The 24,478-nt window shown below is 38.4% G+C and overlaps 1 protein-coding gene across 5 annotated transcripts in view; it reads right to left on the minus strand.

The window, feature by feature from the left end:
* ZFYVE9 (zinc finger FYVE-type containing 9) overlaps positions 1-24,478 on the minus strand; it is a 61,933-nt gene that overhangs the window by 10,593 nt on the left and 26,862 nt on the right. For all 5 annotated transcript variants that reach the window (XM_074906207.1, XM_074906205.1, XM_074906206.1 and 2 more), the window contains 9 exons: positions 21,009-21,108; positions 16,908-17,084; positions 16,429-16,598; positions 15,544-15,667; positions 13,673-13,795; positions 12,312-12,467; positions 4,369-4,593; positions 1,832-1,914; positions 964-1,068 (listed from right to left, as the gene is read on the minus strand). In XM_074906207.1, the coding sequence (XP_074762308.1) occupies positions 964-1,068; positions 1,832-1,914; positions 4,369-4,593; positions 12,312-12,467; positions 13,673-13,795; positions 15,544-15,667; positions 16,429-16,598; positions 16,908-17,084; positions 21,009-21,108 (1,263 nt within the window). The remainder of the gene's footprint in view (positions 1-963; positions 1,069-1,831; positions 1,915-4,368; positions 4,594-12,311; positions 12,468-13,672; positions 13,796-15,543; positions 15,668-16,428; positions 16,599-16,907; positions 17,085-21,008; positions 21,109-24,478) is intronic.

The raw sequence follows: 24,478 nt of genomic DNA on the forward strand, positions 1-24,478 counted from the left end.
CACCTGCCAACTCCAGGCCCAGCTAACACTTACTAAACTGCATCTTATGTGCCAATCCGTATTCAATTCGTGCGAACTTCACTGACCTTTTCCATTTTCTTACAACTGCATCAAGAATTAATACACCTTTTAACAGACCCTTTCTCTTCTTGCTTCATCAGTTTCATCTTTTTCAACCCTCACGTAAGAATGCTTTTTCCCTTTTTTCAATTTATTTCTTTATTCTCGCTGTTGTTTTAATCAAATGCTTCTTGCAAGGAAATTCTCTCTTGAGATAAAGCTGTATTCTGCTCTGATATTACAAGAACTCTGCTCTGATATTACAAGAACTTTTACAAATACCATCTTCCCCAGGAGCTTTGCTCTCACCCCAGCTGCTGATTGGTTTCAAAATACCAAGTTACCCCTCCTCTTCAGACAGAACATGAAATCAATCGCCTTCTCCCCTGCTCTTTCATTATTGTTCAAATACATTCTCACCCAGCTTTCTCAACAGCATCAAATCCTAAAGACACTGACTTTCTCACACCAGAAATCAAGTATAAAATTTAAATGTTGAGAGAAATTTTACAGAAACAGAAATCCAACAAATACTAATAAAGGTTTTGAGTATGCACACCCAACACAGACGAGAAGAGCTAATGCACTTTTTCCTCCTAGTTTACCTCAGGTGTAAATTTTGTCAACTTACTTGCTCAAATGAAACCAGTATTACATTTTCTATGTAAACAGTTATAAAACCTGAAGAAAAAGACTTTAAGAGTTTAATTAATACTGAATTTAATTGCATTCTTCTTGTGGAGCCCCCCTCACTCCCTTCCAAAAGATGTGTTCATCATGCATTTATCATTTGCTTTTGAGGCAGTTTTCCCTAGTGGTAGTTAACAAAATAAAATTCCTTTAGATTCCAGGTCCTTCAACCACAAAGAAACTGTACACAAATGTATTTCTTATAAGCATTACCTCATTGTATCTGTTGCTAGGAATTTTAATGCTGGTTTTTCTGACTTCCATATCAACCACTAAACCTTGGACCACAGGCAGTGTGTACTGGTAATTTCTGAAGTCCTGGTAATTAAAACAAGTTTTTAAAAGTTAGACATGATCATCATCATTAAGACTGTAGGTTTCATGACTATCCTAGTGACTACTAGTTAGCCCATTAAAATAATTGTCATCAGTGACTGAAAGGCAGGAAGGGATGGAGACATCACAGCTTGTAACCTATGTAATCAAAATAAAATACGCAAGTGAAGAAACATCATCATGACTGTTAGTCAATTCACCGATTTTCTTAGATTAAAATTAATATTCTCCAGCCTTGAATGTCATCACTGTATGTAAGAAAATCTGCTCTCTGTGTTCTGATACATTACTGGATAGAGTTATTAGTTTTTCTAGCAGTGAGATTGAGTCATGCATTGAAGAGAATTTTCTATATTGAAAATATTACCAAAGTAGGAAGAGCTAATAACTTCGCTTCAGTTGAAGGACTGTATAATCAGAGCTGTAACTGCACACTGTGATGACCCAGCACTTCCGAGGAAGGAATCCGAGCAACTAATGCACTTGGTTCCAGATCCAAACATTCTCAAGTGGCCAGGTTTTGGGTGTTGATTTGGGTACCTTGGGTACCTTGTTACAATTCACTGTGTCGTTGAAAGCTAACATCCAGTATCAGTAACAGGAGGTAAATTCACTCAAAAGCTCACTATTTCCTCTTGTCATCTTCTAAGTCTGCCAGCTACTACTCTGTGCAACAGGACTACAGTTCTCCCCAAATTGATCTATTCACACCAACAGAACATGCAAACTCAGTCCCAACACTTACTGCAAGAAGGTTCATAATCGTGTGTCCAGTCTCTCCAAACAAAGGCTTACGGAATCTGACACTAAAAAGTGGGCATGGATAAACTAGGACAAAATAAAAAACAGAAAAGGTCAGATTGAAATTTACATACTGAGGTTCTGCAAAACCAGACTCAAATACAATCTGCTCAGTTGAATATTGTAAGCAGCAGCAAAAAGAGAGACTGGAAAGAAGACCAGAGTTTAAAAAGCAAAAGGGAAGAAGGTTTTAACATCATAATGCATCTTACATGCGTCATGGCTCCTTGCCCACCATGCTAGAAACAGTAAGAGGAATTAACGTGGAATTTACAAGTGCCACACTGCAAGACTGAACCTAGCAATCCAGACTGACTGCAAAGATGACCTTTCTAAATGCTTTTCTCAGGCTACTTCTCGGAAATGGCTTCTTCCTTTTTTATGGCCACACTGCTGCTCACCACTATAGCATCATAAACCTTTAGCTTCTGCGGGTGACATGTGTGACATTCAAGCGAAAACACAGATTATTTCATTTTCTCTTTTCATGTTTTCATAAGAACAGGGCAAATTCTCTACAGGAGTACATAAAAAACAATTAAAAGGACATTTATGGTATGTCAGCAATGCAAAGTATCTGCATTCCTTGGCTGACTTAGCTGTACTTGTAAAACATCTATGATGCAATTGAAAGTGTAGTGTATGGATCTGGCTGCATTACATTATGTTGCAGCAGAAGCCATAGCAGTGCTTGAAACATGACTCATGCAGTAATATGTAATGCCAAGGTTTTCTAAATGCACGTTTGAAGGAAGATTCCTAAACTATCCTCTGGCAAACACTCAGCCCGATTTCCCAAAATGCCACACATCTTCAAAGTTCCCAGTGTAGTCAGAAGGGGCTGCAAAATGCTTGGCAGGTTTGAATAACATCATCGGGATTTCCTGATAGAAATAAGCCCCAGCTTCTGCACACTGATGCAGTATCTGGAAAGCATGACAGCTCCTACACACACACACCCCCCACACAGCTGACCAACTCATGCAGCGTCCTCAGGCACTGAGAAGTGCTGAATTTTCCCATGTCTGCCACCCTGGCTGCACACAGCAGCTCAGCTACGCCCCAGATGCACTGAATTCCCCGAGCCTGAGCTCTACGGTTGCTCTGCAGATGCTCAGCGGACATTTTCTGGACATCCAGCAACCCAGAGTGATGCCTGCATCTGATCTGCTGCACGTCCAGCAGAATGGGACAAATGGCTGAAATCTGACAATTCTACCAGAAAAGAGGATGTATCCAAGGAAAGCTGGGACACAAATGCAGCCCCTTTCGAGAGGGGACTGAGGAAGTGACCTGCAGTCACAACTGTCACAGCACAAGTGAATATGCCTAAATCCAAACCACAGCTGTAGAAATGATTCAAACCCCAGCTTCCCAACAGACTCACAGCAGGTACTTCAGTTTGTGAATATCAAAACATTCGTTTCTGTGCTCAAAACCAGATGTCACATCCAAAATATGAGCATCTTTGTTTTTCTAAATATTGATGGGAATAAATACACTACTTAAAAACCTCATGGACACACACAAAAACATACACATCTTTAACACTAATGTTTCTCTGGACAAGTTTAACATTAGTCCTCATCCTCAGCAAGCAAATTTTGAAGATTTTCTTTTTCCTCTCCAGTAATGCAGGTATTTTATGAAAAATTCCCAGTGTTCCCTAAACATTTAAGGAAAATTAGTTAAATTTACAAATTCCTATAAAGCACATTCCAGAATTTACTTTGTTAAAAAGTTTTAAAAAACGTAACACCAGACCATTTTAATAGTAATTCAGATTTACCAACTGGCCAGTTAGAATAGCAGATGAGCAAGACAGCAGATTTTTGGCCCATCATCATGGACAGACTTCCAATAATAATCTCTTTGCTTCAGCAATGGCAAGTGTCTTTTTCAAAATATTTTATCCTAACTTTATGCTAATTGCATGCTAACTGCTAAGATTTTGTTCAGCTGAAACACTCTCTCCAGCTTATTTGTTACTAGTTGCCACAGAATTTTTGTGACAAATTGGCACATCAGTTGCCCCTGCACACATATTGTTATTCTCTCGAAAATAAGTGTGGTTTTAAAAAACTAAAAGCAAATGCTCTTTCATTTCACCATGGAAAAGAGCTTCACATCTCAAAGGCTCTCCCTTGTCCTAACTACACCAGCTAAATCAGGCTTGTTCTGCACATAACTATTTTGGGTCACTGAGTGAACTACAAACAGCTGCTCAGAACTGATTTGTCTCCACAAAAATCTCCCTGATAACTAGTACAGTTGTAAAAAGGCTGTAGGTCGTATCACAACCTCAGTACTGCTGTGCTGTTAGCTGGATGTAATGTGGGTATAAAACATAATTTTTACTTGCCTGTTTAAGCTTGTGTGGCTTTGACAGGTAACAATTTAGGGCTGGGTGTGTGTGTGCTCTAGATCAGAATATATTCTCCTGCAGAAATAACTGCAGCTAAAAGACTGAATGTTACTTACGTCTGTATTCAGCTCCAAGTCTCAACATCAGCCGAATGGGGAACACTTTAGCCCAGGGAGTCTCCCATTTTTGAATGAGGATGCCAAACAAGTACGGTGGGGTTGGGAGCACCAGGTCTTGCAGGGACTGATATGTAGCCGCAACATACAAGAACCCTCCATGTTCTTTGCTTCCAAGGAAGCTCTGGCTGAAAAAGGAGTGTCCCAGGTTGCCAACAACGTTACCTATGAAGAAAAACGCTCGTTACTTCAGTAGATTGAAAGCTTTATGAAGAATTTAAAGAGTTTTTCAGAAGGGAACAAAAATCATATTAAACTCACTTTGTTTCCTGAAGTGCTAATGTCTATTAATCACACAAGAAACAATGATTTGCTGCACACAGGGGCTCAGGTTACCTCCTGTGCACAAGTGTGTAACCTGTTAAGGAGTAGCTGCTGTAGACCAGAGCCACCAAAGCCATGAGTATCTCCAGTTGATCCACCTTTGGTGATACATGTACTCAGTGACTATCGCTGGTAGGAAGTCAGTTCTGTAGAAACACACACACACATCTTCATTTCTGTGCCTGCCTGCCTGAGCCATGCCTGCAAGGGTTACCAGGACAGCAAGTACAACCACAGATGTGCCAACTCTTGTGGGGAGCAGGGAGGGAGGTTAGCCTCAATCATTTCTGTGGTCTGCCTTTTTCATGGACATCTGCCTGTTTCAAGTAGTAGAGGCAGTGTAATGGAAGGGATTACACATCCTGGGGATAGCCAAGGAAGAGAAAGGATAGCTCAGGCCAGTACTGCTGCTACCTGCAACCTCCCTCTAATACTACAAAAGCACCCAAAGAAAGCCTGGTTTTAGTGTCTTCCAGATACTTGAAGGGTTTCCACTGCAGAAGCTGCTGTTGACAGAACTTTTAGATCCAACTGTGACTAAAGGAGAGAGATGCACCTGGTCAAACAATTAAGGCCCACTGGTTGTCCTTCCATTTAGGCAAACCACCGGGGTGCCTGCTCAGACACATATTGAAGATCTCGGTCATTTTAAGAATTACACAAAAGAGTGTTTATTTAATTAGTATACTTAATGTAAAACGCAACTCTGAGACACACAGGGGAGAAGTATCACTAATTTTTACTCACATTCTTACTCTTTGATGCTCTTAATTTCCAAAAATGTTTACATTGGAATGGCTGAATGAATCTGAATGTTGATTAGATTATTATAGCATCTAATGCAGCATTTAACATTGAAGTAAAGAACCATGGTGTGATTCCTTTTATCAAATGACAACAGCATGCAAATAATGTACAGAACAACGGACCACAATTCTCCATAGGAAGATGTGAATATTAATAGTGTTGATTTGCTCTCAAAGAAAAACACAAGTAATTTCAGAGACCATGGTGTGGTTGATCATGCCACTCATGAGGAATTGCATGGGTTTGAGATACTCATGCAGACCTCCTGGGCTGCCGCAGTAATCCCAGGCCTTCCCACCTGCAGACAGAGAGACTGCTAAGTAGGAGCTTCTGCTCTTCTCCACCACCTCATAATGGAGTGTTTGTATTTGAACTCAAGGCAGCGATGTGCATGTTGGAAACATGCACATCAACTGGACAGTAACTGGAGGGTTTCTCCCTTTTACACACACGAGACACATACAGACACACAAACACTAGGTTTTAAGTAAGTAAAAACACGAGTCATGGAAGTGCAACTTTGATATTCTCAGCCACACAAGTATGATCTTCAAGTAAAGCCTTTTCTATTTTTATACTGCAAAAGAGCCTAAAACTCATACACAAGCATTTAAAGATGCAAGAAAATAAATACAGTAGGTACAGTTTTGGCCAGCAAAGGAAAGGTTAACCAATGAGTCCTTTCAAGTCTGTCTTTTACAGTGAACCCCTAAGAAAGTCCCAAGTCATAGCCACTCTCCACGAAGCCAGTGCGAGCATGAGAATACTACAGCTATTCCTGCCCTCACTCTGGAGACATGCCCATGCTACATTACATCCCTCCAGATCACTGTGGCACAATCACCACCAAGTGACCTTGGGACCTCCAGTTTTAAATATGGTTACTGGCAGGTCTGTAAACAAAAGGGTCCTTTTATATTCCGACTAAGTTCAGGAGTTTCGTTGCTATTCAAATTTGTGGGCACCTTAGTGGATTTTATTTTTTTTTTCTGTACCCACAAGGTGCTGCACAAACCAAATTCTCAAGTTCTCTGTTAAAAGGTGACAGGCTTTGGCAGCCCAGGCGCCCCATGGCAGGGTGCAGCTCATTCGCAGCTTGCCACTATCCTGCCAAGCTGATTTGTAATTTTACAGACACACCCAAGCCAGAACTGACACCATCAACCCGGATCAAATTCCAGAACCCTTATAGTGGCTACAATTTCTGTAACGCCCAGCTGAGCATACTCGATGAAAACTAGCTACTCGTCAAACTGAAGGACTAATATGATTAATAGAGCCACATCAGATGTTATCAACTGCTCAAAATCATTGATCCTGCCCACGTGCAAAAGCATTTCTCTGTCAGCCTGTGCTGTGACACTATTGCCTGCTCAGTAAAGACACTGCTAATGCACAAACTCGGGCATCTTGCTAGTGAGCTCAAACCAGTGTAGCCATTGGTGTTTAAGAAGATGATTTTCTCTTATCTAAAATAGCTGCTGGAACCTTTCTATCTCAACTCCACTCATTTGCTTTTGCAGTTCCCACCTACCCTCACTAATCTCCTCTTCTTCATTTATACTTCCTTTTTCCCTTCCCATCTGTTCTTACCCAAATAGAAACTACAGGCCTGATATTAAAATTACTTGGTGAGCTTCTTGGTTCCAACATGACCATAATAATTCTTTCTAACCTTAAAATGTATGAAGCGCATGAACTGCTAAACTGAATCAAATTCTGCACCCTTTTCTGAAGTATTTTCTGTGTGAAAGAGGCTAGGCAAAGTGAAGCTGTACAACACCGTACAGCTCTGAGACGTGTGGTACTGCCCACTGGGATGACAAAGCAATCCACTTGTGACTGATGCCAAGTGCTGCAGCAGAAGGGGACGACTACTTATTTTTTCCGTTTCAGGAGATGGAGCTTCAAGGCTCACACACTTGGGATGCCTTAACAGGAATTTTTTCAGCCAATAGAAACACGAAAAAAAAATCCTGAGTGGAATCTGCAACTCAGCTGTTTAGCACTTTGCTACCAGGAGCCACAGCGTTATAAATTTCTCCTTTTGACACAAGCAGCTCGCACAGTGCAAGCTCCACTAGGTTACCCCTATTAAGAGGACAAACTATTGGGATTAGGTAGTTGTGCTGCAATTCGTTAATTGTAAGAGCATGCAAGAGCCTGCTATGTGGAGAGCATGGGAAGAATCAAGCAAGTGTCTTCCTAGCCACCTCTCTAGTGCCCTTTTCAACCAGCAAACCCAAATCAAAAAGCCTCTTTGGGCTTGCCCCACAAACATTTCTGCACTGACCAGGACTGTCAGCCTTTCCTGTCATGTCTTTCCAAGTCAAGACCCCACTGATAAGTTGCTGTTACCTACCTGACATGGTCAAATTCAACCCACTGCACTGTTAACACGTTTTAAGCATAGAACTGTGTTTTAAAAGCTCGTAGAGAAAGCATAGCTGTCAGAAAAACCTTCCAAAAAACCTATCCTTCTCAAAAGCATGGAATTTAATTTTCAAAATATCACAACTTCCTTTCTAAAGAGGTAATCTCAGAATGAACAGAGAGGTGCCCTTCCTTATATTAAGTTCCAGCACCTGACATCAGACAATTGACATTATTTAGGAAATACCGTAAGTGTGCATGATGCATCTAAAGCAGCGCTGCAGGAGGTCAATACTTAGTCTCTTCTCAATTATGCTGGGTTACCCTTGACTTTAAACCCTAAGCAGCTCTATAAAGTCCTTTAAAAAGTCAGTTAGGTGCTTTCATCAGAAACAGTGAAGTTACAATTCCTAATATATGCTTCATATCGTTTGGCTAATCTCAGATCAAAAAACTGGTATTAGCATCCAGTCTCAGGGAAGGCAGACATATGTGGCTTGGGGAAGTTAGCTGCATCTGTCTGGCCTCATTCCACTGTCATCACTAAGAACCAAGAACTGCCAAGTACCAAACACCATACCAGCATCCCGAAAACCCAAGCATCCTGCTTCTGTAGCAAGAGATGCAAAGCAATATTCACCTGGGAACAACCTTGCCAGATGGATATTCTTCAAGAGCAAATAAGCACATACTCTTTGGAAAAGCAATACAAACCCAGTCACCACTGCACCAAGAGCCACAGAGAGACACAGAATATTCAAGACCATGAATGCAACTTGATGGCACATCTGTAGCAATGCCAATGTTGAGAAAAACATACAAAATTCCACACTCAAAGTTCTGACCATACTCAGCATCTTTTTATTGAAACACATCAGCAAGTAATTTGGAAAGAACTTTTTCATATTGGCAAGGGACGTAATACTTCACTTACTATCACTGTGAGTAGCAGCTACCAGCATCCAAAACTTCCTCAGACTAGTCCATGGCAGTCTGCCAAACAATCACTCTCACACCTTATACGATGTTTGATTTTGTATCCATCTTTCCACATTACAGTTGCAGGCATGTATTATTCACTCAGTTAACTCTTCAGAACATCTACATGAGCTTCTTTACAGATCTACTCCATATTAGCTACCACCTCATTTAATTAAAACCAGGCTGGGTAAAAAATACACAAAACTGTGGGTGGGATAGATCCACCCTCACCCAGAGTATCCCCAAAACCAGGGCAATCACAAGGCCATTTCAAGTAGTTACCAGATTTGCATTTTCACTACAAAAGTAACAGCAGCATTTATTGTATTCCACCACAGAGTTGATGCACCAGGGCATATATGGCAGCTCTATATTAACAATCCAACTGCTTCAAAGTACCCATTCAGACGGACAGAAGTTCTCATTTTTCTATTCACCAGACCTCCTGCCAAGCTTATAGCCAACAGACAAGGATAATCATGGGATTACTATTACAACAGTACAACTACTAAAACCACAACAGAAATCATTAGCTTTCAATTTCAAAACAAGTAAAGCAACACAGCAGGGAGCTTGATGGCAGAGGGGCCGGAGGAAAAATAAAGTGATGGAAACTGAACAGTAATTAATACTTGCCTTAATTAACAACTTTACAATTTATTATAACTCACATGCATACAACCTATAGTAAAAAATGCCATTTTTCCTTCAAAATCCCTCCACTGTTTTACGATTATAAAGCCCTAACACCAGACCATAGCTTGAGGTTGAGGACTTCCCGTAACCAAACTAACGAAGGTTCAAGGCAGTGCTGCACCAGACTGACACCTTATCCATGCTGAAAGAGGAGATGAATCTGAAGGACAAACTGCAAAGAGCTGAGCATACAGACTAAACACTCCTGCCTGCAGGTCTGAGGCCTGGGCTCCACTGCCACTCCTCGCACAGGCTAGAACCATACTCTGCAAAAGGCTGGCAGCAGCACCTAGCACAGGGGACTCAGCCTCAAGAACCAAATTATCCTCTGAGGAAAGCAGAAACATCTGGGAAGAGGCACCAGTACATACAAGTTAGTGTTTCTAGGCTTCAAATGAGCAAGAAGGGCTAGTAAATAAACGTGACTCATGAAAAAACAAGTTGCTATAGATAGGGGCTTTAATTAAGTAAACAAAAGGGGAATGCTGTATTTTTCAGCTGAAAACAAAACCAAGAAACCCAAAATCACTCCAAAACAAAATCAACATGACTAAAAGTAATTCTTGTATCTGTTCCAATAAAAATTACTGTGTTTTTTATGATTGTTTTTAAGAAAGCATTTACTAAAGGAGATAAATAAAAAACTTCCACAGAATTTATTTTGGTTTCTTGATGGCAAAATAAATTTAAACCAATATATTATATAATGAAAAATGAAACTGTGAGGCAGGGTTTTAAATTGTCTTTAACTTCTAATGGGAATTCTCATTTACTCTAAATGTCTATCATCCAATTGCCAGGAGATGTGCAGTACCTCTGAAATGAACAACTCTGGAAGCGTGGCTCCATCTACAACAGCATGCAAACTGCTAACCACTTCCAAGGGATTACAACCACTAAACTGAAACCCCTACAGCATCATATCCTGTCTCTCTGGCTGAATAACGTTTAAAACAGACAGAGTTGCACATACGCTAATATATACTTCTCCCTCTCAAACACGCATGACTTGGAAAGAAAAAAGGATGGTTACTGAGAGAGTGCATTACAAAATGCTATGGGAATTCATCAAGGTGCTATGTTCTACAAAAAATTCCGCGTGGTTTGGTATTATATAGCAACTCAACGTGTCTATCTACTTCTATTACATGTCTGAAATACAAGACAGAGCAAATCTTACTAAAAGAACATTACACAATGGAATTCTTAAACAGTGAAATTTAGTTTCTGATTAAGAATTGTACAGTAGTAAGCAGCTCTTTGCACCAGTGCAACTGGAGGATATCAAATTACTACCACTAGAGCACTAAAAAAAGAATTCCAGATACATTATGTAGGAGTTATAAATTATGTATTTCTTAGTGTAATTATACAAACTTCACTGCAATATACACACCAAGCTGGATTTATATCTGTAACATACACATATATATACACACACACACACATGCTATTTTTCATATCTATCTCCCCCTGAATAACATCATAATTAGAAAATAAAGCATTGCAAATGAAGTGAGGATTGGAAAGGTATTTGTTTCCAGTGTACTTGAGATCCATTGTGACATGTGATAATAGTACATTCTGAACCTGGCAACCTTTCTGGACAAGCTGACCTTTGTTGTATCAAGACATTTTAGGAAACAAAGATCTTTTTCATTATTTTATTAAAGTGTTGCATTCAGTCACTCCAAAGGCATTGCAAACGATATGCAGAAGCCCTCATAAATCTATTTTCAATATATAAGCTTAATGTGATCCAATTTCAGGTCTGGAAAACTAGCTTTATTTTCTAATCAGTGGAACCAAATACTTGTGTTATTCCTTATGCAATAATTCTTGAATTCTAAGGTCCAACAATAGCTAGAAGTGGAAGCCCATTTTCATAGGAAATGTAAAATGTGTAAAGGTTTACATAATACAACCTTGCAATTGAGATACTCAAAAAATTCAGGGATAATTTCTGCAATGCCCTACAATTCATTCCAGGCACACATACATATATATATATTTGTATTACTTTATCATATATAGAGTATCTCCATAATGTGGCAATAGACACACACACTGTGGGAATCAAATTTCTCAGTGACCTAGTTGGGGGATATTTAGCATACTATCCACAAGGATTCTTAGCTTTTTCTTTCTGTACCTTTAAAAAAGCTACCCTGACTTCAAGCTGAAAAAATAATTATTAGAAGCAACATCATTAGCGTACCCATGAGCTCTGCTGAATATCCTACTACACTTACTGCCAGATGAAGTACAGTGCTAATTTCAGCTATGGTAGCCGTATTCAAATTCCTACCCCAACACCTGCAGAAGCAGCCAGAGCAGACATTCAGCAATGGCTGCTGAACACAAAGCTGTCACAGGCAGAGTCCTCCTGCTCTGACACTGTAATAGTCTATGCATGACCTTTATAGTCCAAACTTCTTTGTTCTGCTGGCACCAGAGGCAGGCTGGAAGATATTTGGAGCAGCTCCCCAGGTTACCAGCACCTCATAAATACTTTTATTTGATGAGATGAATATAACGCCGGATACTAATAACCATTAACAACTCAGCCCCCTATTAGCTTTGATACTTATTATTCTCTTCTTATATCCTTTTGTACAAAAATAGCCATTTGCTAAATGACAAAAATGTATTTGACTCAGTACAATCATCTATTCAAACCATTTTCAATAGAGCATTCCTACCTGCTAAGGCATCCCGGTAAAGTTGCACAAAATGGTTAAAGATATCCTTAGGCAAACATTTCTCATCAGGCAAACACTGCAAGAGAATGACTATCTCCGACTGCCCCACTGCATGCATGCCTTTCGTAGTGAAACACCAGCACTTCCTGTTCACATCTGCAGAGAAGAAAACATGTATCAGAATTTCATAAAATAGGCCTAAATTTCACTACAGGAAGATAGCTCTTTCAAGAATCTGTTTTACAGCTTGTTTCGTGGCAGTATCTGTCACACAGACAAATTACGTTCTAAATCTGTTACTTTGCAAAGCAAGCACATCCACAACAAAAGCAGCTCAGTAATTCCCAGTTTACAGCTAAGAAAAAGCCAGAGCATTACAGCTCCCAGTGAGATCTTAGGATTAACACCACAGAGCAGACTTTTAGCAGTTTCTGTATCCAAATTAAAGGACAGGATTTAAATGGGAATGAAGGAACCCGGGAAAAGACCAAGCTGTTGGCTCTGTATATCACGATCCTGACAGCTACAGTGGTATCACTCTCAAGATGGACAACTGGACGTCACATGTTTTCATGAGACATCACTGTGTTGTTCTGCTTCACATGAATGTTAGTGATGACACATGCTCTAAGCTTCACAGTTAATTTGCTGAGAATATTAAGTTATTGAAATAATATCTTTCATCTAATATGTATATATATGTGCATACTAATGACATTTTATATACATATAAAAAATTGTACCGCTGTCTAACCAGATGCCAAAAGGTTTATAAACATCATCTTAATTTATTGTATGAACTTTTCACAGAACCAAAACATTTTACTGCAAAACTGTCCTACTCAATTTCTCAAATGTTTGTTTATCCAGCAGAGACCAGCTAAGGCACTAACATGAGAAGCCACCTGTGTGCCTCCGCGCTCCCTCAGCACATGTACATGCACAGTAGAGAAAGGATAGAAGAGGTGCACAGGAGAACGGAATGTGTGTACTAGTATGGGATCCTATCTGCTCCTTCCAGAATGGGATGATAGAGAAAGGAGTTAAGCAACCAAAGGAAGAACGAGTGATAAAATACCTTGCCCTACCAAGCTGGACAGGAGACACTGATCTCCAAACCTGAGTCTGGAGGCTCTATCAGTCTAGTTTGTATTTTCTACACAAAATTATCTGTATTGATGTCTAAATCATTGAAAAAGAGCCTTTTGTAATTTAACTTAATACGGCTAAGTACAAAGTTTTCAGTCCATCACATTTTCAGAGACCATCCTACCAAATAAAAAATGCTGCTGTTCCTACTAAGAATATATATAACATTTCCCCTCTCATATCCCAAGCCTTATTTAATAATAAAAACTTACAATTTACTATTTTTACCATGGACAGCAAATTAGCATTTAAAACAAATACTAGAGGGTCAGGGCCACCATCCTCCAGCTGCTGCATGACAGAGATCTGAGAAGGTCTCTCTTCTACAGCATAGTCTATGAAAGAAACAAGTAAACACACAGTGAAGTAGTTCTTAACTTACTGATAACAATACTCTACATGATAATCAGATAACCCCAATTCTGATGCTTTTTGCTTTTTTAACCTTTTAAAAAAAACCCTTATTTCAGTATTGCCAGTTTGATTGATTGTTTCCTAGGCTGTTTTCAAACTTTAATAGCATTTATGGGCATAACCCCAGCACATCCTTTAGAAACATGCAGCTTGTTTCATAAATCAACTTTTTTTGGTATCAAGTGGAGGAGAAAATGGAAATCAAATTGAGAAATGTGTCATGGTGTCAACTGAAATCCCAAATGACAAAGAGGTTACAATTGTTATTTATATCATGTAAAGCACAACAGCATTAGTCCTGGACTAAACACTGACACATGGTCTATCCCTATGTCACATGACTTAGACTTTCTGTGCATTAGCTACTGGGAAGATAACAAAGAGGGGAACACTATATAAAACATGTTTTATAAATCATAGAAGGTCTAAATACAGTGTAAAATGGATCCCAACATGAAACTTCAAAGATGTCTGTAGTGTCCCTTTATGATTAGACCCAAATGACTAGCAAATGAAAATTGTTCATGCGATTATAATCTACTCTGCATTTAAGTTTTAACAAAAAATAGTTAAACTGATGAAAACATATTTTGAAATAAACGTCTTACCTTTACAGCTAAATATATTACCTTTCCAATAATACTAAAAATGTATTACCTTTCCAGCTTACCAAAGAAAGGTAATTTTGCTTTCTGATGCAAAAAATGTTTTTGGAATCTTTTTAAATAGAATATCAGAAGTAAAATGCTGCAAAGAAAGTCCAGTATGTGACAGTATAAGAAACAACTTAGCATGCAAAACATGATTTATGTGAGGTTATCTACGTAAAAGCTAAAAAGTATACTGTAGTTTCATTCCTCTTTTGTGAAGGAGACTGAATGATCAGGCACCCATACAAACAGCTAACACAGGATGGAACAGATTTGTTTTGAAACTAAATGCTGCTCACATTTTGGTTTTGACAGTATCCTGCAATAAAAGGTTACTTCCAGCTTAACATCAAAAATAAACCGTATCAGCAAAATATTTAAAAGGAATAAAAAAAACAAAGATGAAAAACTAATCTCAGGAATGTATTGAAGGATGTCATGAACCAGACTGTGTAAAGCAACTGTCAGATGAACAAATATATACATTTTTTTATTCTTTTAAAAATTAGTTTTTAATTTTCGGAATCCTCCTCCATTTGGATACTCTAGAAGGGGACATCACCATTATTTAAAGCATCACTGTGGGCCAAGATGTGCAATAGTGCTGTTGAATGCAGTGCTCGGGGATTCCTCTGACAGAGCGGATGTTCTGAGAGAATTTCGGAGAAGGGAATCATGAATATTCATACAGCTAATTAAAACGTATCTCTGTGTGAAACATTCCCCACAGTCCGATTAGTGAAGAAATTAGCACATATTTCTGGACTGAAGTTAATTTTCTTTTTGCTTTGTGTTTTACTTCTTACAGTAATTTCATCACAAGATGGGGTTCTTCCTGGATGCTAATAAGGATCAATGGTACAAAGGAGTGTCACAACATTTAGCCACGAGTTACTTACTTTGAATTTCTTCAAATGTTCAGCATATTGCCAGCATCTTATTTTTAAAATAAACACAGTAACTATTAGGCTAATTGCAACTAGTAAGCCTAAAAGGTAGCTGCCAAGTTATACCCTCACCTCCTTTTACTCCAGTGGAGATGAGAATTGGAGGAAGACCATCTTCAGGAATTAGATTCATTGCACTGCCAACAGGACTGCCAACCTGAGTTATATTTCCCGAGAATACAGAAGCATTATCAGTCTACAAGAAGCAAACAATAGGAAAGGACAACATTAAAAAAGTAATAATGATAAAAATGTAAGAGCTGGCTGACTAGATTACTAGATGTAGGTGAAGGCGTCTGTATCTGCCAGAGAAGCAGAAGTACCAAGTATTTTGTCTCTTTAACAATAAATGATCATGTGATGATTCCTGTATGTGAACTATTACTAAAAAGCCTGCTTAGACAGCGATTGCATCTCCTTTCTCTAGCACCACACATATCCATTCCTTTACAAAATCTAAATGTAGCTATGCTCAGCTGAACTTCTTGCAAAGTCTCATCTCCATCACACAGGGTATGGTGGACTTAACATTGTTAAATTATATCTGCACTTTCCTGCATACATCATTTTAGAAGAAGCGTCAAAGTATTTTTCTGCTTTGTGCTGTGACAATCTTATTGTTTCAAACTCTTCACTGACCATGACTCAGCTTTTTTAAAACATGCATTACACAAATATCAGTCATACACAGGCTGTACAGCTGGAAACCACATAGCACACAGACTTCAAACATTGCTTAGTGCTCTGCCCCATAATAGTTTGTTTTAATTCAGAACTGGTTGTTTCAGCACTGCAAACATTAAAATAAGTGAGGACACTTGCTATACAACATACTAAGACAAGCCTCAACTGATTTCCTAGATCAGTCTTAAAAAAATCACCATAGAAGCTAATACACTATTCATGACCAAAGCAAGCATGGTAATTTGAGCAGTGACTAGCATAACACTTCCTTACTTCTGCTGCTAAAGTGTTGTTGGTCACAGGCTTAGATGGATCATGCGACACTGCTAAGGTTCCTGTGGAAGTTGTCCCAGCCACTGTCAATTTTGCTGCATCAGCAACTTCTCCATTGGGTAATATCCCATCAGCAAACCAAACACGCCTTTGTTCTCTAGGTTGAGCCACTAGAGAGAACATAAAAAAATAAGATTTAAGATCTCACGGCAACATTGACCGGAGCAAAATGGAAACAATTAATAAACAGAGAATTGTGGACTGGACTTAAGACATCATCTAGTGCATTCCCTATGGCAGCACCAGGTATAAACACATCTGCTGAAAATAGCTTACTTGTCCTTAAAAACCTGATGTTCCTACTGAGGGCAGGAATATCACAACTGGCATTAGCTAGAGTATTTGGAATGGATGAAGTGCAGATATTCTTGCTGAATTCTCACTGCAGGTAAACTGAAAGAAAAAGGAAGTACTCTTACCTTCTGCTCCAGGATGCTTTAAAACTCCCACAGGTACCATGACAGTGGGAGGCGGAGAGCTCAGGGCGCCCGAGGCCTGAGCCTGCTGCAAAGGAGGGATAGTAGAACAGTATTCAGCGGGATTGTTAGGGTTAGGACTCTGGCTTGAGGCACTCATCATGTTCTCCCAGGCTTGAGCTAAAGCAAACAAAGAACAAGAAACATGAACACAGAAGAAAGTAACACAGTGTTTTGAACTGTTAGATAAGTTCTCAGCTGCAGTAGGTATGGACCCTGCCACCTTCCAAAGACCATCTCTCTTCCTTTTTTTACAAAATAAGTATTAACACATACTTATTGCAGACAGTTTGACATACAGAACACAGGACAGCCCTGCTGTTTGGATACTTAAAGGAAAACATGTTATAACTAGCCCAATCTCTCTTTCTCTCAATATAGGGCTATTTTCACCTTCTGCACGATTCAAAACTGGGTTTTAAAATACATTTGAAACAGTATAAGCAGTAACAGGGTAGAGTTGTGTCAGATTCTATGCCCACTTACATGTGTTAATATGTAACACACATATTAACACATTAACAAATACAGGAGACTAATTAAGCAAGAAAATCCATAGCAGGAGGAGAAATAGCACTGGCCCTGTGCAATAAATATACCAGTTCATACAGAAATACTTTCCGAAAATTATAAAAATACACTTGACCTGAATGACGCTTAGTTCCCCATGTTTCATTTTGCTTCCTCTTCAAAGATTGAACTGCAAACACTCAATTCTTACATATACATATATTTATCACACTGTATGGACAGATGGACATTCCTATTACAAATGTTTTATAACCTACAGGACACTTGAGCGGATTTATCTTTTGTATATGAGAAAAAGCACCTTGCATTACTTTATATCCAGGGCAGATCAGTACAGATCAACAATTTGTATTCTTAACTATAAAAAAATCCTTTATGCTATTAATTATGAAGGCAATGACTTTAGCCTTAATTCAACTGCCCAAACAATAACACATCAAACTTTTGTCAACAACACCCATCCAGGGAAATTTCTCCTCTAGCTAGTGAAACAGACCGTATCTCCACAGTACTATTTTTTTTTTTTCATCTATAAGGAAGGCTTGTAACTATGCAAGGTACCAGAAAATTTGTATGTGTGCTTGCATCTTCAACCACATTAGTATGTTACAAATAAATGCATTCCTCTAGTGAGGCATAAATACCATGTCACCTAAGCTCTCAGAGCAGCTATAAAGCCTCAATAAATCATGTACATCTTTGGGTTCCTTTGGCTATGACTTGTCAGAAAACCAAGGTGAAAATAAAACAAAAAAACCCACCCAAACAGAACACAGTAGAACATAAACCCCTCCTGCTTCCTCTCATCAACGTGCAAAACCAATAGTGTGAAAAGCCTCCCAATGGAAAAGGTATTGACATTTCCATTTGAGAAGATCAAGCATTTTTTTAACAGCAATTCTGTATTCATTTAGAGTATAGGTCCTGAAAGAAGAAAGTGTTAAAAATGCACAAAGAAAAGTTACATTTCTAGGATCCCTTTGTTAGAAAAGTCATTTCATCATGGGAAAAGAACATTTTTCAAGCCTTCTCTAAATCAAGCAAAGTGCCAACTCAGCATATCTACCAATTGAAAATACAGTAAAAATAGCATTGGAAACTTATTAAACACATAGCCTGGACATGGAAAAGTGCCAGAAAACATACAGCCCTCTCCCCACACCCCAGTGAAACACAAACCAGATACTGAGCAACCAAATGAAGTAACCACTTCTAAAGCGCAATTCCTATCCTGGTTCCAAGACTATGCACAGATTAATGCTTAACCTGCTGCACTGAGTGGAAAAAAACCCAAAACCCGTACAGACAAAGAAACTGCAAGGATCAGGAGAGATCAGATATGATCAGGCTACAGGTTAACTAACCAGAAGCATCGTCACAAAACACTGCAGCAGGGATAGGAACATAGAGGTAGCCCAGGACAAGTACACCTAAGGCAGCACTGTCCCGACAATAAACCAAGCAGTGGTGTCACTGTTCACTGCCATTAATGTGTATCCTGGCAACAGGACAGAAAGGCTTTTAAAAGGAAATCATTATAATATGATCAATTTTATTATACCTTTTTACCAGAACACTCCTAGTTTCAACTGAAATATTTTCAGATTCTTCCCCCCGATGAAAACAAATCGTACTCACCACCAAAAGGAGTCAGCTGTCTTTTGCCAGGTGTATGTGTAATGCCTTGTTCTTGTACACCTTGAAATGTGTTAATTTCTCCATCTCAGAATTTAAAGTTTTAGTACCCCTTCAACGTCATCATTGGGACTTGGTTTTAATTTCTAGATATTACAACCTACAATTTCCTGTCACCTTACACATTTGGCCTACAGTAAAGAATTATTAATAATTAAAACCTACCACTGCACGCTGATTAATCTTTAATCTTTTTGAAATAGAAGAAAATTATTCCTGTTTAATAACAGAAACTGGCTACTAATTTTGGATGCTCATCTCAAGACTAAGGACTCAGTTACTTCCAACGAACCTGCATAATACTTCTTTGAAGAAAAAATAAAGCTATGAGCTTCTAAGTTTAGTTAGATGCTCAACAAATTAACAGAGCTTTCTGGAAACAGTAGCCCAAATAATCCACTCTACAGTAAAGATACCATCAAAATTACCTTGCTTGAATGCTAAACATAAAACAAAATTTTCCTAACTAATTCTTGGTTACTTGGTTAAAACTACAGCAACAATCTTTAAGCAAGGTCTCCAAAGTTTAACTAAATATTTGCAGCAATGGAGGTTCCATGCTAACCGTTCAATAATTATCAGAATATTTAGTTATTCTAATGATTAAGAGTTTGCATTTAAAACTTGAATTTGTCTGACTTCTCTTTCTACCTACTACATTTAAGAGTGCACCTACCTGTCAGACTATCCTCTACAATTGAAGTAACTTCTGTCATCAAGTTTCTGTTATCCAGATATATATTTATACCCCAAGACCAAGTCACCTATTCACCTTTCCATTAATAAACCAAAGACAGGGTGCCTGGAATCTCTCATGATGAGACAGGCTTTCTTATGATTTAAGCACTCACATGGATTCTCTCTCAACCTCATCCAATGTTTCTTCTACCTTCTCAATTCAAGACACAAAAACTGAATGCTGGGTCTTACAGCAACAGCTGTCTCAGTGTCATGGACTTAAAGTCAACTGGACAGCACAGTCACCCAAAGGCAACTCTCAGAGCAGGAAGTTCCTGGAATTTTCAGAGGCCTCAAGATACAGTGGGAAGAATACTCTGTGTTTGCCTATATTTATACCACATATCGAAAGTGTTAATACTACAAAGGACAAAATACAAAATACATTCCATGGCCTTTTGGACAAAACCAGAGTCTTTCCTTACACCAAGCAGAGGTAATGCAACTTCTCGTTTGTTTTACTTGTTAACTTCATAACTGCTTATGACCTCTTCTCACACGTCCCATGTTCACATCAGGCTTTTGGCCACAGCACCATCCTGGCTTTGACAGACTCTCCAGTTACGTACCTCAAGCACTAAGCCAAACTCAGGTCTCCACAGTTTCGGAGTTAAGGAGGAAGAAGAGTTGGATTAATTGCGGGATAAATACTATTTTCCCCATTTCCTACACTGCATAATCAAGAAGAGGCACAGCTGCATTACTTTTCTCTTTGGCATCCCATACAAAAGTCTAACAGGTTTATCTATTCAGGCACCAAAGGACAGAGAGTAGGCTCCTGAATTAAAAACAAAAAACCCACCAAAAATCACAGTTCCTACAATCCTAGTATAGCACTCACAAATGAAAGCTTTCAAACTTATTCCAACTTTACCAGTTTTCACCCTTTGTTAATCATATTTATTTTAGGAATCCCCACTCTCCACAGGGATTCCACACTGACCTCTCAAGGGCCCTTGCTGTTTTAGAATACTTACCCATACAAATAAAGGACTCTGATTTTTATATTTTAAAATAGCATTGCTGCAGCTAAACACAAAGCCAGTGAAGCGCTGCATCTCAGGTTCTTTTTCCACTTACCATTCATTAGTACTGAATGGCAGATTACACACACTCTAGCTTCCTTTCGATCCATATACAGCAACTTGCACTTCAGGCTACAGCATGCTGCGCAAAAAACCTGGAACCAAAGGGGAAATAACTTAAGTGCTGTTCAAAAATATGTGATGAGCCGATGAAATCAGACAAGAGAATATCTGTAAAGCTCTAGACATGCAAAATATGGAGGTAAATTATCAGTATTTTCCCATTAAAGCCACAGTGACTAATACCTGCCCAGGGTGCCTTTCCTACTAATCCTGATGAATATGGAACACATAAATGCATGTTGTCCTGATACTGCACCGGGGTGTTTTAAAATATGTTGGGCATAAATGACAATGGGTTAATAATTTCCTACCATTTTACAATCCCTCACAGAATTAACAATTTGGCAATTAATTTCAGTCTTAGAAAAAGCATGAGTACTCTCTAGAATCAACTATATCTAAATGCACAAGTTTTCTCTAGATAAGAGATTGCTATGGCACAGATTAATTCAAATGGGTCATTTTTTATTTGCAGTAGGGCAATTCATCTATATTAGCATCTCTAGCTATTTAATCTCTTCATATATAACAAGCTATTCCGCAGTTGAGATTTAAGTGAACAGTGATGTATCAAAATGTTTTAAGTGTTCAACATATAAAACAAGACATTTAAAAAAGCTGAATGACATTGGTACAGCAAGGAAATCTTGTTCCATTTATATGCATATAAAAAAAAAAAAAAAAAAAAAAAGGAAGTTCATATTTACATGATTACAAACACTACAGCATCACAACACTGGAGAGAAATCAGGAACTGCATTTTTCGCATACTGGCTGCTAAGGGGGCACCCGGTGCAAAATTCTCGGGAGGACAACCTGCTGCGGAGATGCAGTTGCACTGCTAACGCTTCTCACCTGAACCAGCTCTAACAATTCCCCAGTCCTGGGCAGGAAACAGTCTTGAGGCTTCCTCCAGACAAGCAAAACCATAAAACACGAGCATGGCTTGTGCACCAAAACAAACACTTGCATGCAGATATGATCCTACAATAGCAACTGCAATCTCAAAATCCTGCAGAACAGACAAATCAGGGTGCCCTAATGATTTCTTATTTGTTTTAAATAATAATAATATTTTATTTATTTAAAAAAACAGTGTTTCCTCAGGGTTACTGTTTCAGGTGACATGAAGATGCTGAACATCCATTTCATGCAGAAAGGTAACGTCACACTCAGGAAATCTAGAAACAGCAGTGGCAACCTAACAAATGAGTTCAAATATCAAAAGAGAACTTAGAATTTTAATTATAAGCGGATATTATATCTACAATTCACTAAGCGTTATTATGATCTGTAATGCTGTCTTAATCCAAAAAAATTATTGCATCATCACTTCAACAGCAGTATTTCTGTAATACAGACAACAAAATGAATAGGATTCTCATATATATGTAAGCCTAACTAAACTTCAACCAAGTTAAAGATCACACCAAATTAAAACCACTTTTGAGCCTTTTAGTAGCAAATGTTTAAAACAAGCACATGTAAATAAGCTCTGAGTTCACCCTGAGAGCTGAAAATCAAATGTGAAGAAAGAAGAGCTCACCCTTTCTCATTTCAACCAAATTTAATGTTTCCTATTTAAGACAATTTAAATATTTCAGAAACAAATATAAGCATGTATATACTGGCATTGTCATGCAAAAATAAAACCAACCCTTTTGCATATGTGAAAACCTTTTTTTTTTTTTTTTGAAAAAAAGGCAAATGTACGTTAAAAGTCTGATTTCTGCATTTACACCTTAACCCAATTTACAAGCATTCTAGGGAATATTGATAACAAAATCACAGCACATTTTAGAGACTTCGACATCATTTTGGTTCTCTGGGAGAAACTTCCAGTTGAAAGTTCAGTATTGAACATGGAAAAATCAATGTCTTCAACCATAAATGAAGGACCAACACAAATTAATATCTAATTTAGGACTCTTTATCAAAACAACACGGACATTCCACAAAGCTCCCAAGTGCAATGATCTAAATATTAAAAGATAGAATAGAAGCAGTGACAGAACTTCTACACCTCCCCTCTTAGGCTACATCAGCCTTCTAACAGTAGTAAGGCAGAGGAAGAACAAATCTAGCACAGCTGACAACGGAGTCTTGTTATTAACAACCACCAAGTCATTATCTCAGTATACCATGCTACAAAAAAGTAACATACAGTGTCAAAGCAAGCTTTCACGTTATTAGGGTTTTCAGGTACACTGGGAGTTGCTAAAGCATTAGTTGCTAGGGGGGCTGGTGATTTTTTTTTTTTTATATTTTAGTGGAAAAATATTGTTTTGGTTGTCAGTAAAAAGATGACATGCAAATTTTCTGGTTTTCCTATCAAGGATGATTGTTTCATCTGACAACAGAAAATGCATAAAGTAAAATTTATGAATGTGTTCATACACATTCTTCAGGCTCTTAATTTTAATTCAGAATTTACTGTAAGTGTATTACTTTCTACCATTCCCCTGAGGTTCATATCTTCCATTAATTTTGCAATTATTATCCTGAAATTAAAAACTGAGACAGACTTCCCAGGTGCCACTCAACTGAAACAGACACATTTATCCCTACTACAGTGATTTGTCATGATCCTAATAAAGCTTAAAAAGAAACTATTGTGCTAAAGCTTGTGTTCAAAAATATTTAGTCCTATGACTTCCCTGAAACAATTAACTGCAAGAGCTGAAGACATTATCTCCCCAATTCTTTAAATGAGATTCATACATTTAATAGAAACAGTGGGAGCATCACTGTGATTCAGTAGTTACCTAAACCACAGGCACATGGTAAGCAGGACTTGCTTTGGGGATGGTTATCTTACCCAGAAAGCAAGAGCACACAGCTGAGAATAGCTCTCTCAAGCCACCACAGAGCTTGCCCGTCAAAGCCTTTGCTCTCTTTCCTCCTGGAATCATACAGGAATTAAGTGTTGTAAAGCAATTTGCAGTAAGAGCTAAGTATTATTTGACCTATACTGATTCTTAGCTTTTACTAATGAGTGCTTTTTTCTAAAGAAAATGACATAAGAAGGCATGAAATAGAAGCATCTTCTGCCACATCTTCCAGCTGCACATGTGCAAATTTCGCCCAGACAACATTAGCTAACAAAAGCTTCTAGAAACAAGCCATTGTGAGGATTATTCAAACACTCTGAGAATATTAAATACTAGTATGTTATGTATTTTTCATATCTGAGAAATAAGTTTGTCTACAGAGCAGAGGAACCTTTTATTTTAGCCATTCCCCACATATCATCCAAAACAATGCTGGTTGTTCTTCTCAAGGCTTGTCTTCAGTAGTTAACACAAAAAAAAAAAAAAAAGAAACACACTATATTTTTGGCCTTGCTCTATCTGTGCATGTTTTATCCATTTTGTTTACAGATATTTTCATTTTCTGCTTCTT

This window comes from Athene noctua, chromosome 5 (assembly GCF_965140245.1).
Source record: "Athene noctua chromosome 5, bAthNoc1.hap1.1, whole genome shotgun sequence".
In the NCBI taxonomy this organism is placed as follows: Eukaryota; Metazoa; Chordata; class Aves; order Strigiformes; family Strigidae; genus Athene; species Athene noctua.